General features: G+C 35.9%; 1 protein-coding gene across 2 annotated transcripts in view; it reads right to left on the bottom strand.

Annotated features, from left to right (window-relative positions):
- Positions 1-269: 269 nt before the first annotated feature.
- LOC115212900 (universal stress protein in QAH/OAS sulfhydrylase 3'region) overlaps positions 270-16,668 on the bottom strand; it is an 81,561-nt gene continuing 65,162 nt past the window's right edge. For both annotated transcript variants that reach the window (XM_029781705.2, XM_029781715.2), the window contains exons 2-4: positions 6,547-6,624; positions 4,013-4,107; positions 270-1,709 (exon numbers count right to left, since the gene is read on the bottom strand). In XM_029781705.2, coding sequence (XP_029637565.1) covers positions 1,515-1,709; positions 4,013-4,107; positions 6,547-6,624 — 368 coding nt within the window. In that variant the 3' untranslated portion in view covers positions 270-1,514. The remainder of the gene's footprint in view (positions 1,710-4,012; positions 4,108-6,546; positions 6,625-16,668) is intronic.

Raw genomic sequence — 16,668 nt, 5'->3', positions numbered from 1 at the left:
AAATTTCACAGTTTGCTCCACAGATACACATATAAAATAATTGACAAAAACCCAAAAGAGTTGTCATAGCCTGAGGGTTTTGTCAATGAAGTATTTACAGAAGAGAGAAAGAAAATTAACAAGAAAAGAAATATTCATCAATGAAAAAGTTAGTTGAGAGTTTGGTAAATTGTAATGGTATTAATAAATATTTCAAGTTTGATATCCTATCTTCATTTCAGTGAAATTAAAAACAAATCTTCTACAAGTAAAAAGAAAACAAAACATAGAATTTATTAAAATTTTTATTATCTTTTATTGAACAATAAAAAATAAAATTTAAAAAAAACTATTGAGCAAACTATATTTCTAACAATGGATTCATAGAATTCAAATGAAGGTTTTGATATCTGTTCAACAGGATGATAACTCTTGAAATCATCTCTCCATTTTGGTAATAGTTATTGGAAACTTTCATAAAAATGCTTGCTCACAAAGAGATATTAAGATTTTCTGTTAATAAACATATGAGAGTATAATTAGATATGTAGAAAACCAAAAGAAAGTTAGGGAAAATGTTAAGAAAATGATTGTTATAATGATATAAAAGACTGCAGTTGAATATATATATATATATATATATATTCAAATATGAATTAGAAGTAGTGCTAATATTGTAAACATTATCGATCACACACACTCAGTGTATGTGCTTTGGATGTTTACCACTAGGGATGACAAACCTCAAAGTGCCAGGTGTTAAAACACCTGAAAGTCATAGACAGGCAAAACAATACACCCCAAATTCCATTCAGGAGCAATGGAAATTGAAATTTCACCACTTTTGTGGCTTATCAACATCACATACCTGAACCAAATCAGAGGCAAATGGAATTGCCAGTCTATGACTATAGACAAATAGTGTAAAAACCATTTGCTGGTATGCCATGATGATGATGAAAGAATGAATTCAAATATGAAATAGAAGTAGCGCTAATGTTGTAAACATTATCGACCACACATATTAAATGCATGTTTTTCTCATTTGCCAGTAGGCTGCGGTTTAGTGTGGTGGGGATGACTCCCTTGAAGTGCCAGGTGTTAACACACCTAAAAGTTATTGACAGGCGAGACAACTTGCTCCAAAGATATATGTATATATATATATATATATATATATATTATATATATATATATATATATATATATATATATATAAACACTCCCTTAAAAAACTATTTTTACTTTAACAAATAGTAACAGATAAACCTGAATAATTTTTAAAGTTTTTAAAAAATGAGTAAAATATTTATGAAATCCATGGCTGCATAAGCTAATTATCAAAACTATTCTGTGAATACTAAGTAAAATAAGATTTTAAAGAAATTAAGAAGCAGCAGGCAGAAAACACTACAAGAATTTCTTCTGGTTTAAGTAACAAGCATTGTTGTATAAAGAGAGTTTAGTTAGTACTATAAAAGATTAAAAAAGTAAAAGAAAATAGAAAAGAGGAATGTCACTGATTTAAAAACTGATTACTCTTTGCGGACAATAACAACTGGAATTTGAGCATTATGGGCCACATAATCACTAACACTGCCCAGTATAGTACGGCCTACAATTCCAAGCCCTCGGGTACCAGTTACAATCATGTTTGCTTTCTCTTCTTTTGAAGCAGCAATAATTGCTTCCTTGGGTTTGCCAGTGAGTCTTAAAACTTTGCCCTTAATCTGGAACATAATGAGATAAAGAGAAATATAACTGAGATGTTAATACTTAAAGAGAAATCTAGTTATTCAAAAAGATGGAAAGGCATGAAAAAAATGTTCACAAAACAGAGCAGAGCTTCAAAACTTTTCCTGTTAGTGATATACTTTTTAAAAATAAGATATTTTGCAGTACATTAATTAAACGTTGTTGGCATTATGAAACTAAGGAAATTAATAAATAAACAAATATCATTTCATGTGACATCAGTCACTTACTTCAGTCAAAAACATTCATAAGAATTAACCAGATTTGACATAATTTCATAACACACTTGGATATTATCAGTGACATACCAAAGTGTGATGGCACACAATTTTGGAAATCTCTGAAATTGGGTATAGACTTATAGAATACTATTTAGTAGTTCTAGTGATAACAGTGTTTTTTGTTTTTAAGGTTTATATTTGTAATGACTGTTTTATGAAGTATTTTGAATAAATTACAGCATACCAAGTAATCATTTCTTTTCAATGCTCATTTTCTCAAATGGTAGTTTATTGTCAATAGGAGGAGGTAATAGGAGTTCATGAAAGATATACAGCACTACTATATGATATGCATTGCAAATGACTATCACCAAGGTCAGCACTCCCTTATGTTTCAATTCTGACATTAATTGTAAATTAATAATAGGTGTATATGTGTCTAGGCTCAAGTCATTGACCTGTGAGTCTACAGGACCAACACAAAACTTTTACTATTTCAACAGCCCCTCATGTTATGTTTGGCTTCTCCCTTCTATAGTCAAAAATCAAACAATACACAAGTGCATAGTCATTGAAATTTCCTGACTTACTGCACTTACTTTAAAAGAAACTCCCTTGTTGCCTTGTGGTGTAGTTGAGAATCACCATCATTATCATCAACCTTTAATGTCCATTTTCCATGCTGGCATGGGTTGGATGGCTTGACAGGAACTTGCAAGGCCAGGGGCCACATCAGGTTTCCTAGTCTGTTTTGACTTGGTTTCTATGGCTCAATGCCCTTCTTAATGCCAACCACTCCACAAAGTATACTGAGTGCATTTTATGTGTCACCATCACCAGTGCTTTTAACATGGCACCAGTACTCACACCAAAGCTTTTTACATAGTACCTTGGTTTTAGGATCTCAATTCTGTTGTGGCAGGCAGGTGTTGATGTAATATGATTTATACAAGGAATTGCCAGTCTATGACTATACAAATAGTGTAAAAACCATTTGCTAGTATGCCACAATGATGCATATGTATTAGAAGCAGTGCTAGTGTTGTAAACATTATTGATCACACATATTCAATGTATGTGTTTTGCTTGTCCACTTGTAGGCTGTGGCTTAGTATATTATGTTATTTAGCCCCAGGTTGGTATTGATTGAGCAGACTTATTATCAAAGGTATTCCAGCCCAGAACATCAGGTCTATTATTCAACTGGTGTTAGACTTTCCAATGTGTTCTACCTAGAAATAGCAGGCCAACTATGTAGATATCCCTTCATTGTTTTGTATATAATAAGGTATGGTGTATAATAGCATGGCATGTTAGGGTATCGTAATACAGTAGAATAAGGTGTAGTACAGTATGTGGTGTGAAATGGATCAGTGTAGTATGGTATAATATTATATATAATAGTATCTCTGAAATACTTTGTGCAGTAGCTAAAGAGAAGAAAGATTAAGTTAGTCCTAACATGAACTGATAGTACAGAACACGCACTAAGTGTCAATACTGTTTGTATCAAAAATTATACTTTGGTATAGAGAGAGTGAAGGTGCATGGGTCAGTGGAGAGGGCATCAGGTCCACAATCAAGAAGTAATGAGTTTGAATCCCAAACCAGGTTGTGTGTTGTCTTCTTGAGCATAACACGTTATTTTACATTGCTCCAGTTCACTCAGCTGTAGAAATGAGCTGCAACATCACTAGTGCCAAGCTTTATCAGTCTTTGCAATTCCCTTGGATAACATCAATGGCATGGAGAGGGAGGGGCTGGTATGCACAGGCAACTGCTGGTTTTCCATTAAGAACCTTGCCTGGACTTGTGCCTTGGAGGGGAACTTTCTAGGTGCAATCCCATGGTCATTCATGACTGAAGGGAGTCTTTACTCTTTATACTTTGATAAGAATGTTCTTGAGTCTTCATTTTTTAATGTAAAATGATCACAACCAGCAAACAGCAGCAATCATACAACCAGTTAAGTGTGACACCAGTAATTAATACTACTTAACTATCCCTCTCCATCAATATTACTTATTCTTCCTAAAAGTATTTAGTTGAGAACTTACAGACTTTTTCTTCAGAATTTCAGCAAATTTGGCAATGAGGTGTTGCACACCATCTTCAATTACTTTAAATTGGTTACTAATTGTAACAGGGTCACCTGTTTCAAAACAGAAAAAAAATATACATATATATTTTAGGAGAAGGAATTAGAAATCTAAACAATTATAGAAAAACAATGTAAAACAAGAACAATTTAAAAAACAGAATTCAATTGAGTTGGGTGGCAGACTTCACCTGATATCTAATTTATACTACTTTGCATCTTGAGGGCTTTCGGCAGAATCCAATCTGTTGTATGCATTTGAACTAGGTCTCCAGTTTGAGATTAATTTCCTTTGACCAGTGTCAAAGGCCCTGAAAAAAAGAAAATGACAGTCCTCTTCTACCCCTGACTGAGCCTTAAAAAACAAAAATCCCTGACTATAATTGTTTACATGAAAATCTTGCACTTATACATATGAAAACAAACAAGGTTTTATAAATCAATGAGTTGTAATAATTACTCAATGAATTGTAATAATTACTATTTCATTATTAATGTCATCTGTGTGAACTATGTATGTATGAATATTACAATGGCCATCATATTTTATCCATAATATTATTCAGTATTCTAAGACAAATTTACTGTAATTAATAAATAAAAGGTGATGCATAATCAATACTTTCTCCTAAGATGTCTGTTTTCTATGCTGGCATGGGTCGGATGGTTTGACAGGAGCTGACCTGCTGAAGATATGTTCAGGCTCTATGTCTGTTTTGGCATGGTTTCTGTGGCTGGATGCCCTTCCTAATGCCGACCACTTTACAGAGTGTACTGGGTGCTTTCGTGCAGCACTGGCAAGGTTGTAGGGGACAAACCTGTATGCAAGGGCAACCATACTACTTAGCTTGATGTATCTTTTCAAGCACAGCAAACTGCGAGGTGTCTCAGTTCCCTGTCAACCCTCTGAGGATCCCAATGTTTGTAGATCCTTTCTCACCACTCCATCCCACATCTTTCTGGGTCTACCTCTCCCACATATATAAAAAATAATTTCATTTTAAACAGATTTTAGAAGGAAAGGATAAATGAAATGCTCAAGATACCAAGACTATATATTACAATTAAATGCAGATTATTTAGATCATAGGTACTTGACGTTTTATAATTCAAATCCCTAAAGGATTGCTCTATATGTCCTAAGACATATGTTGCCAAACTATAAAAATCATCATAATCAGTTCTATTCAGAGCCACTATGGCTTCAAAAGATGTTAATAACTTGGTTTTATGTCACATGTGGGTAACCATGAGAAATTAGTAATACTATAGACTATGTCTCATTCTGCCACCCTTTGGTTCCCATACTGTCAAGAAGAATGGTATCCCCAGTAGAGAAACCCTGATATGTATAATTACACAGCTACATCCAGTTCTCCATTAATTTGGAAAGAAAACTATATGTTTAACAATTAGGCTAATTAATTTTGATGTTTGGAATATACATGTAAAAAAGCAATTTTTGAAGAGCTTTTCTATTTTATTTTAAAATGCATGGAGGAAACTGCCAATTTAAAGCAAGTTACCTTAAAAAGAAAGTATTAATTGACTCAACAAGACATATACAGACCACTTCAAATACATCTTTGAATAGTTAACACACAATAATAAGCCGAATATACACAAACACACAAAATTTAGTCTGAAGCTGAGATACAGTACACACAAAATACTTGCAACCAATCCCAGACTATTGCAGTTTATCCAGTCAATGTTCAAGTTTGAACAACTACAGATTATTTTGCTAGATGATGGTGGTGTGAAATATGGGTGAAGAAGAATTCAAAAAGCTGGAGAAACTATTGGAACAAGTACTTCATAGGAGCCAAGGGAGGAGAAGCACAGTATAGATGATAAAGGAGAGTTGCATTTACTAGGTATGTTGAGTAGATCAGAGGAGGGACAGAGATCTAACAGACTTAGACCACAACACACTGCTGAGCAACAGGTTATAACAAATTAACGAAAAAGAGCTTTTGCCTTTGGCTTGATGTTTTTGTTAGAACAGTCTTGACTGTTTGCATATATGATAGCTTTACTATATAGATATGCTAACAGTACCTAATGTGGACATATTTCTACTTTGTAGTGAGTCTGCAAACTGTTCAGAGTGATATATTTTTCTTGTCTTAAAGATGGAACAACCAACCTTTGGTAAACAATGATAGCACTGTCATACCTATGTAATGGCCATGAAAAGTCATATTTCTAGAGGTCTGATTCTTCTGGGGTTTTTTTCAGCTGTATGTTATTTAATGAGTAGGAAGAGTGTTGTGCTATAGGAGTATTTTATTTCATATGAATTGTATATGGTTTATCAAGAAAGACAAAGCAGGCAACTGTAATACTCATGCCTTAGATAAGAGTTATTTTACTTTTGGTTCCCCAACAAGTTACCAAAATTGTTGAACATAACTATTAATTACAAAGTGAGATCACAGCCATATGGCTGAAAAGAGTAAAAGAGAAAAAAGGAAAGAAATCACTACTCACCTGTAGTTAGAGGCATGGGCTCAGGACAGTGAGCACAGATCAAATAATCATTTTCTTTTAATATATTTTCAATAGTCCCTGTAATAGAAGAGAAAAAATGCACTGAATTATTAAAAAAAAAAAGTCAATTAAGGGATAAATCAATATTATCATCAACATAGATGTTAATGAGCAGCCTGACCAGTATTATCTCATAGTTCTTTGTAATTGCTACTTGTCACTTCATGAAAACATCATGTTTACACCTTCATATTCAGCACAACTCATGAGCTACAAGAATGTAAAACTTTTTCAAATGCAGAGCTCAAAATGGCAGGACACAAACATGCAATCAAGGAAAAACACAAATATGCAGAAAATACACACATGACACACACATACACATCCATCTTAAGAAAGAAAGATTAAATGCTTTATTGTTGATTCTCAAACACTCTAACTTTATAAAATATATCTTGGATAAGATTAAGCAGCAGTGATCTCTGGCCACCACTTAATAAAATCAATATTGCATGTTTTATTTTATTGTTCATTTAAGTAAACATTTGTTTGATTATCAGGAAAAATGTCTTGATGTATGAAAATTGCCAGAAATTACATGAAGAAACTTGCCAGGATTCAGTTTCAATTTGATAGAACTTGTTTATGGTTTTTAAGTATGATAAACAAAGCAGGTTACATTAATATAAAAGTTGGGGTGACCAATGATTTTATGTCAAGAATGGGATGTTTTCACAAAGACATTCCTAAATCCCAATTCAGGGTAGTTTTTGAAGTGGATATTAATATCATTTCAACATTATCAAAATGATAAATTATGTCATTCAAGGAGGAAATAAAATCTACTTCAAGCACTTATGAAACTCAAGACATTACATAACTACAGAATCTTGTCACTACTGTAAACAGTAAAAAGTTTCCCAAGCAAAATATGTCCCCAAACTTACACCAAATAGTCATGAAATAAGAACATTCAAACACGTTTCGGGAGCTTGGTGGCAATTTTTCTAAAGCATTACTCTCCTACTATTACAATTGTGCGTTCGGATGGTTTTCTGGCACACAAGAAAACCATCCGAACGTGGCGGTAGCCAGTACCACATCGACTGGCCTCCGTGCTGTGGGCACGTAACAAACACCATCCGATCGTGGCCGTTCGCCAGCCTCATCTGGCACCTGTGTTGGTGGCACATAAAAACACCATCCAAAGACCCGGCAAGACTAGTCAGGCCATAACCCGTGGCCCCTACCTGGGACGTAGTCAGTCCACCTGTGCATACCTTCCTTCTTATGACACTTGTGAAGACCTGTTGAGGCAAGTATGTGACACTTGTGAAGACCTGTTGAGGCAAGTGTGTGACAGTTGTGAAGACCTGTTGAGGCAAGTGAAAATCAAACCAAATCAAAATAGATGAACATCAATGGAATTTGTATCTTTGTGGTACCAGTGCCGGTGGCACACAAGAAAACCATCTGAACGTGGCCGTAGCCAGTACCGCATCGACTGGCCTCCGTGCTGTGGGCACGTAACAAGCACCATCCGATCGTGGCCGTTCGCCAGCCTCATCTGGCACTTGTGTCGGTGGCACATAAAAACACCATCCGAGTGTGGCCGTCTGCCAGCCTCGTCTGGCACCTGTGTCGGTGGCACATAAAAAACACCATCCGAGCGTGGCCGTTCGCCAGCCTCGTCTGGCACCTGTGTCGGTGGCACATAAAATCACCCACTACACTCTCGGAGTGGTTGGCGTTAGGAAGGGCATCCAGCTGTAGAAACACTGCCAGATCTGACTGGCCTGGTGCAGCCTTTGGGCTCCCCAGACTCCAGTTAAACCGTCCAACCCATGCTAGCATGGAAAGCGGACGTTAAATGAGGATGATGATGATGATGATACACAAACAAGAACTAATAAGTAGATTAAAAGCTAAAATGGTTTTTTTTTCAAACTTGATACCATTCATGTACAAACCTAAACAACAAACACCAACTGAAAAATGTGTCTGGTACCTTGATGATGCTTGTTTGGGAGACCCTCCTGACAAAGTGCTTGCAACTGTGAAGACGATTATTGAGGAACTTGGTCATAGAGGTGTTAACGTTAACAGCTCCAAATGCCAGCTCTGGTTCCTCAATCACCCAGCTGAAATGTTTATTTGTTGATTCTCTTCACTCAATCGTGATTTCTCCTTCATTAGCATGGTGCTCCCTTGGAGCCCCAATTACTGACCTAGCTTTCAAGTCTATCTTTAGATCCAACATGGCTAACCTCGAACAACTTTTAAAAAACCTTGAAGTAATTGAGCCCCACTAAGGTTTTTTTATACTTAGGAATTACTTGTCGATTCCTAAGCTATTGTATTTTCTGAGAGTCAGTCCTTCTTACAGATTCCTGTCATCCCTCCAATAATTTGATGACCTAATCTTCAGAAAACCAAAATGATTGGTCAATGTCTCTCCCCAGGCTCCTGCGACCAAGATACTTTGACCAAACTTCCCTGTTTTCTTTCCTCCATCCACACTTGCTCCTCTTTGATAGGGAACATCCTCTCCTCTCCAACATAGACTATTTCCAACAGGGAGAAGGATGAAGCTCTATCACAGTGGAGAGAGCTGGGTTTGTCAGTTCTGGTTACAGTGGAGGATAGCCGGAAACAGAGAATGGGACAATCTGCGTTCAAGTGTCACTTTCAACTTTATCCTTCATCAATCTGATCGATTTTTGAGGTGTCGCCTACTTTCAGCTAGTGCAAAATTCTCAGGGGACTGGATTGATGCCCTGCCTGTGGCTAACATTGGAGGTCTACTCAGTCTATATGAATTCCACATCTCCATCACACTCAGAGTGAGAGCTGACATCCGTAGGGGACTAAGATGCCGCTGTGGTAGGCCCTTCCACCCAACAGGTCTTTAAGGTCTGTCTTGCCACCTAAATGCTGGTCGCTTCACTTGTCACACCAAGCTAAACCTAATGGGCCCTGGCTCGGATTAATATCCTCTCAGTTCTGGAGCCATCAAGGAGTTATAGGAGTTTCAATGAATTTGGGAAGTTGTGATCTTCATGCATTCCAGTAGCACAGTGAAAGTAAATGCAAGAAATAGGCACAGGTGTGACTGTGTGTCAAGAAGCTTGCTTCCCAACCACATGGTTCTGGGTTCAGTCCCACTGCGTGGCCAAGTTTTTTCTACTATAGGGCTTTACTTGGGCTGACCAAAGCTTTGTGAGTGGATTTGGGAGATGGAAATGGAAAGAAGCTCACCATATATATATATATGTGAGTGTGTGTGTTCATATATAACATATAAACATGTACATTTTTTAGAACATTGTCATTTTATAAGATTTTGCTGGCAAATTTTAAAATTAACATAAACATTTATTTACATGATAGAAAATTACCAGAGAACTTGCCAATCACCCTCATGGGCATCACTTGATGGCTTAGTAAGGCGAGCTGCCAACCTTGACAAGAACTTCGTGGTCAGTGGCCCAGTCCCTCCGAATGTCTCAAACACCACAGGTTGGAAGAACTAGTTCACTGTCATATCTCAATACTTCAGGGTTTTCTCCATTCAGCTGTGAAAGCAGTAACCCTCCCATTAACTACAGCATCCAGGATGTGGGAGGGAGCAAAGGACTCACAGATTGTGGTGTCCCAAATGAAGCACCTACCTTTAACCCACTTGGTCTCTTTCCATCAAGTGGGTTAAAGGTAGGTGCTTCATTTGGGACACCACAATCTGTGAGTCCTTTGCTCCCTCCCACATCCTGGATGCTGTAGTTAATGGGAGGGTTACTGCTTTCACAGCTGAATGGAGAAAACCCTGAAGTATTGAGATATGACAGTGAACTAGTTCTTCCAACCTGTGGTGTTTGAGACATTCGGAGGGACTGGGCCACTGACCACGAAGTTCTTGTCAAGGTTGGCAGCTCGCCTTACTAAGCCATCAAGTGATGCCCATGAGGGTGATTGGCAAGTTCTCTGGTAATTTTCTATCATGTAAATAAATGTTTATGTTAATTTTAAAATTTGCCAGCAAAATCTTATAAAATGACAATGTTCTAAAAAATGTACATGTTTATATGTTATATATGAACAAACACACTCACATATATATATATATGGTGAGCTTCTTTCCATTTTCATCTCCCAAATCCACTCACAAAGCTTTGGTCAGCCCAAGTAAAGCCCTATAGTAGAAAAAACTTGGCCACGCAGTGGGACTGAACCCAGAACCATGTGGTTGGGAAGCAAGCTTCTTGACACACAGTCACACCTGTGCCTATTTCTTGCATTTACTTTCACTGTGCTACTGGAATGCATGAAGATCACAACTTCCCAAATTCATTGAAACTCCTATAACTCCAAGCTAATTAAAATCATCATCAACTGGATACACTAGAAGTGAATATGGGTGAAAAGCAGATCTTAATAGGATGTAGAGCAGGAATATTTCAACGACAAATATTTTTCATTGGAAACAAGTAAAGACACAACTGAATTATGAAAAATATCACTTGCAATTTACAAAATCCTTTTAAGCTAATGAGAGCTTCTACATGGTCTATTAGAAATAGAAGAAAAACATCCCTCAAACCCAATCCTACCATCCTGAATAAGAACAAATGAGTTAATGTAGTTCTGAATACAGTATACCTAGGAAAAAGATGGGCTTCTTCCAGTTTCTGTCCACCAAATCTACTCACAAGGCTTTGGTCAGCCCAAGGCTATAATAGAGGACACTTACCCAAGGTGCCATGTAGTGGGACTGAACCCAGAACCATGTGGCTGGGAAGAGAGCTTCTTACCACAGAGCCATGCCTATGCCTGTATATATTAACGATTTAAAAACCTAAAATCATAATTCATACATGTGTGTACAAAAAATAAATTTTTCTGAGAAATAATATATATGAGGTAATATTTTATACATCCAGCTGCTTTCCTCACCATTTTTCTGTCTGTATTCTCTATATATTTTTGTTGCTTACAAGCTTTTCTTCTACAAATGTTTTCTAGTTTTTTTTTTTTTTACATTGCTCTAACATTATTGCCAACAGCTACTTAAAGCCTTCTCTACTCCCCCACTTTGTTTTTAATTGCTTTCAACATTCTTGCTAACAACTAGCCATTCACTCCTCTACCACACCTTATTTGCATGTGTGTATATGTGTGTGTGCATGCGCATACGTGTATGTGTCTGTGTATCAATTCAGTTAACCTCATTTCTCAATGCTCTCAACAGTTTTGCCCTGGTTTTTTTACTAACTTTAATCATAATATTACTCCCTATCCTCCATACAGCTCACACCTTTCAAACTCACTCCTCTAACCCTTTCATTCTATCATTTTCATTTTGTGTCCAGTAATAAGACCACTTTGGGCAGATGCAGCTCGTTACTATTTTTCTTAGATTTTATTGCTGTGCTGTTTGGTGCCACTTTCCCATCTATCTTTCCTAGCAATAGATTTTAAATACGAATGTGCACAGATGACTGGGAAAGGGTCATCACGTAGAAGTGAAAGTAATAGTGTCAAAATAAGTTCTAAAAATGAGATTTTGTTGGATGTTAAACTTGATGTAACTCCTACTGCCCATTTCTCATCACACAGTAGTCATCATCTTGTGTGGCGAGTTATTAATTCTACTAAGATATTATTGCATTCTTATTTATTTCCTTATGCATTTCTCTGTAAACATTTTTTTCATGTATACATACTGTATTGTGTATGTTTAAAAATTGTTACTTTCATGCTTAGAAGTGGTTGTACTCCTCATATATCCAACCTCTAAAAAGTTGACACATAAGTTTTTAGTTTCATTACTCTGCACAATCTTTGTAAATTATTAGACCTCATTTTAAAGTTATTAACCTCTTAGTTTAATTCTCTATTTTGAGTAATTCTTATCCAGAAATTAGATTTCTTTATCAGATTTCTCATGCCCTTATAAAAATACAGAAACACATTCTCCACATGATCTATGTTAGCTCTTTTAATCCATCCCATCCTAAACAGCCTCTACAATACTACACTAATATGTATCAAAGTTGAAAGAAATTTGATTTTAATATAACAAAGTTTTCTTTAAGAAGTTGGAACAGAGAGTAGAGAATAAGCTACTTGGCAATATATTTTGACATCTCACTGTGTGAGTTCAAATCCTATTGAGGTTTTTTTACAAGTAATAAAAGATAATCAAGTTAAGTTAGAACAGTAATGTGATGTATAAGAGATAAAAGTTATGTTACCAGTTTGACAAAATAGAATAATACCACATTGGCTAGGTTAGTATGTATGTAAGAAATATCAGAAGGCAATGCTTTTCATTAATAAACATAACACTTTTATTCCTTGATGCTAGATCACACATGTAGTAGTAGAAAAGCATATCCCTAGGTAATTAAAGGTTCATGTTAAATAGCGTGTAGTGAGACATAAGTTAATTTCTAATAACGTACAAGTTAGTTTATTTTGTAACTTGAAGATTTCAAGAATATACAACAAATCCAATAAGTGGCATGCAAAGCAAGTTAGAATCTTGCCGAAAAATCAGAGACAATATCTTGTTAACTTGAAAGTCCAACAGCAACTAGATGTTTTAATCTTGGTCATCCAATGGCAACTGGTTTTTTGCCTTTGAAAAACATGTGCTTCACTGCTGGGTGGAAGTTGCCATGTGTATTCTTATGCAACCACGAGTAAATGGATAAAATGGGCATAGCACAAATGTGTTATGTCATCAGAACAAAATAGTGTTAACATGACTCACTACAGATTTATCTATTTTACTCTCCATACAACTGAAGATTGATAAAATAAATTATCAGTCGTATAATAAATTATCAGTTGAATCAAGTACTCTCCTATTCCCTTTCAAAACTTTAAATTTGGTCTAATAAATTATAATGTTAAAATAGAACAAGCCAGTTCAATTTGAAGAGATAGCTAAAATTTCAGTCACAGCTGGGCAGGTATAACTAAAATTTAGTTGTCCTTGAACTCCTTCAATGTGTCTTACTTTTGTTTAGTCTCTACATATAGCTTTGTATCTAATAAAATAAAGCCAATATTTCAGGTGAAAATACGATAAAATATCTTGAGTCGTAATAGTGTGACAGTACGCTATGAATTATTCATAAGGGAGGAGGGGCTAAGCTAAGGAATTTGAACACAATCAAGCAGGGAGAAAGTAGACTATACAAAATCTCTTAACACAGCAAATCAACAACTAAAATTAATTTTTCAAATGAAATATGCTAGCTATTCATTAGAATAAATTAAAAATCAAAAGAGTAAGTCACAACTAATTTATTATGTATGTTGCTCTATGTCTCCTAACATAGAGAGAGAGCGTAAGCGAGATTATATTCTCTTATGACAATAAATTATAAATACCATCATGCAATTTATGTGAGAGAGAGTGTGACCCTTCAATGCAGAAAATTATATACATATAATGGCTGTTGTGCAAATATGGTGTTTTCTCTCTTTCTTCCTGCCTTTTCCAACAGCTTCATCAAAGATTTGTGCAGGTGGGTAATCAGACATCTGCAAATACCGACAGCTTGTGAAGGTGACGTATTGTTCACCATTTCCCAAAGCTGATATGAGCAACTGTGCTAATTTTAAGCTAAGAAAATATTTCTGTTACTTTTATTACTATTACTATTAAGAGTCTTCTTTAACTTCTAGGAAGTGTACATAATCTCTCTCTCTCTCTCTATTTGTCTCCATGCAAACATAATTGGTGGCCCTCCATTCTCCCATCCCTAGCTTGACAAATTTGAGCAGCCATTACTCAAACTATCCTTATATTGCTTCTCAACTTGCCAACTTTTCCTTCCACTCCACTTGACCATGGAGGTTCCCTGTCTAATACTATGAAGATAGCCTAATTCCCAGCTGTCTGCCATAGTCACTAAGGGCAAAATGCAACAATCTCAGGCAATTCCCATCTACTTGGTAATCAAATACCTAACCCTAACCCTACCTATGTCAGGGAGAGATGTGCTACCATGTTATTCTTGAAGCATGACTAGTCTAGAAATTCAGGTACCCCAAACAAACTTACCAGTTCACTATAATTCCCAAACCTTCAGCTACCACACTGTGAGCCCCCTTAACAGTATATTATACTGTGAGCAAGAAGCATTAAGGAGAGGCTTGACTCCACATCTGACTAGGAGGCTGGGCTGTACAGTAACTAAACTGGGAAAGCAGTAATTGTGAATAAACTTCTGCAAGTGTGAGATGTGGACTCTGCAAGACACAGCAACAGCAATTCTGATTAAAAATTGATGCAATAAGATGAGATCCATCAATGCTGCCAAACAATCTCTCTAATGGTAGCGGTAGAATAAAATATATCAAGTTCATGTTATAAAAACATTTGTGATAGGAAGGGTATCTAGTTGTCAAACAAACAAAAATAACATGCCAAAAACATGACAGTCAAATCAATGAACAAACCTAATTCTGTATAAAAAGCCTCCCATTCTAGTGTTGTGCATAGCAGTGTGGTGACCAAATGGGAACATCTGGCCATGTGCATGAACCCTTTGGCCATTTACATCAACTCAACTCTTCTTTTCAGATGCAGAAAATTGGCATTAAACAATCCTAACACCACCAAAAATTCTCTTCTCCCTGTCAGGTGCAAAACTTCAAGGTTGCCACCTTCAGCTTTGACACAATGAAAAGTAAGTCTGAAGAGGATACAGAGATGTTAAAGTGGAGGCAAGTAGATAACTGCTGAGTACAAGAGATAAGCTGGAGGGGAGTTCAGTCAGACTCCTCATGGGCAAATAACATAGGTGCAAATTCTTCCAAGTAATTTAGAGAGAGAAATGTAGACAGAGATATGAATAAAGAAACTCAAATAGTCAGAATGTGATACAATATTTACCATACAAGTCCCTGTATAATATACATCTCAGTTGGTGTACTTAACTTATCTTAAAAACATATAATTCTACATATAACATGCAGTGTTGCACAACTGTTATAGGATTAGATAATCTATTATAGTCCAATGTACTAATTTTTCAATACATTATTTTAAATAAAATATGTGAAGGTATAATAATATAATTATTTGAAAAACGAAAAAGTTTTACTTTATTTCATAATAAAAATGCATTGAGAAAAATAGGTGGCAGCCTTATACTATATGCCCACTAGTTTTAATATTGATTTTGGTAGGGTAAAGTGTGTAATTAAACATGGTAAGTTTAGGCAAGTCAAAAGCAACATGACAGCAACAATAATCTTTGCAGGTGTACTACAATCAGGACTGACAGATGAGTGAAAGGTTATTTGTATAGAGCCTTCTTGTAGACTATCTTCCTAACTGATGACAACTTTAATGGACATGCTTAGCAACACCACAGTGGCTAATCTGACAGTCATGGAAGCTATGGTTATGGTATAACAAATGAAGATAAATTAAGTCTCTTAAAGTTCTGTGAGCCAAATTACCTTATTTGCAACATTAACTTAAAGGAAACAGCTAAGCACCCACTTTATCACCTATCACTCAAGTGAACACACACAAACAAGTCAGACTTCAGAAAGAATGTAGAAAGTTGAAAGATTCCTTGGATAGATATAGTTTCAAAGAAGTACTAGATGATGTACATATTGAGAAACAGGTGGAGATAGAAACCTATAACATAGAGACAACAGGGAGTTTCTATAAGACAACCTACTCTAAGTCACAGCCTATATCTGGTGGACAGAGCTAGGTTCTACCCAAGCAGAAGGGGATATAGCCATGGAATGATATGGTAGATAGTATCATAAAAACTCAAAGACAAGCCTGGAAGGAATGGAAAAGTGAAGTACAAAGAGCAACACTAGGTAGCTAGAAGGAGAGCTAGATGTATTTATGTAGTCCAAGATATACAAAACTAATGGAATTGTCACAGATGGAATGCCATTAACCATACATCTGTTGAATCAGAGCTAACTTATCATTAAATAACAACTCCAGAGAAATTTAATACAGACTGCCTGTGAAAACCTTTGTATGCTTATGACCTATTTCTCTTAGCTGAATCTGTTAAAGAGTTAGAGAAAACATTATAAATGTGGAAGTAAGTTCTAGAAAATGTTAGAAGT

This window comes from Octopus sinensis, linkage group LG1, assembly GCF_006345805.1.
Source record: "Octopus sinensis linkage group LG1, ASM634580v1, whole genome shotgun sequence".
Lineage (NCBI taxonomy): Eukaryota > Metazoa > Mollusca > Cephalopoda > Octopoda > Octopodidae > Octopus > Octopus sinensis.
Note: the sequence above shows the minus strand (reverse complement) of the source record. Positions and strands in the feature narration are given on the sequence as shown.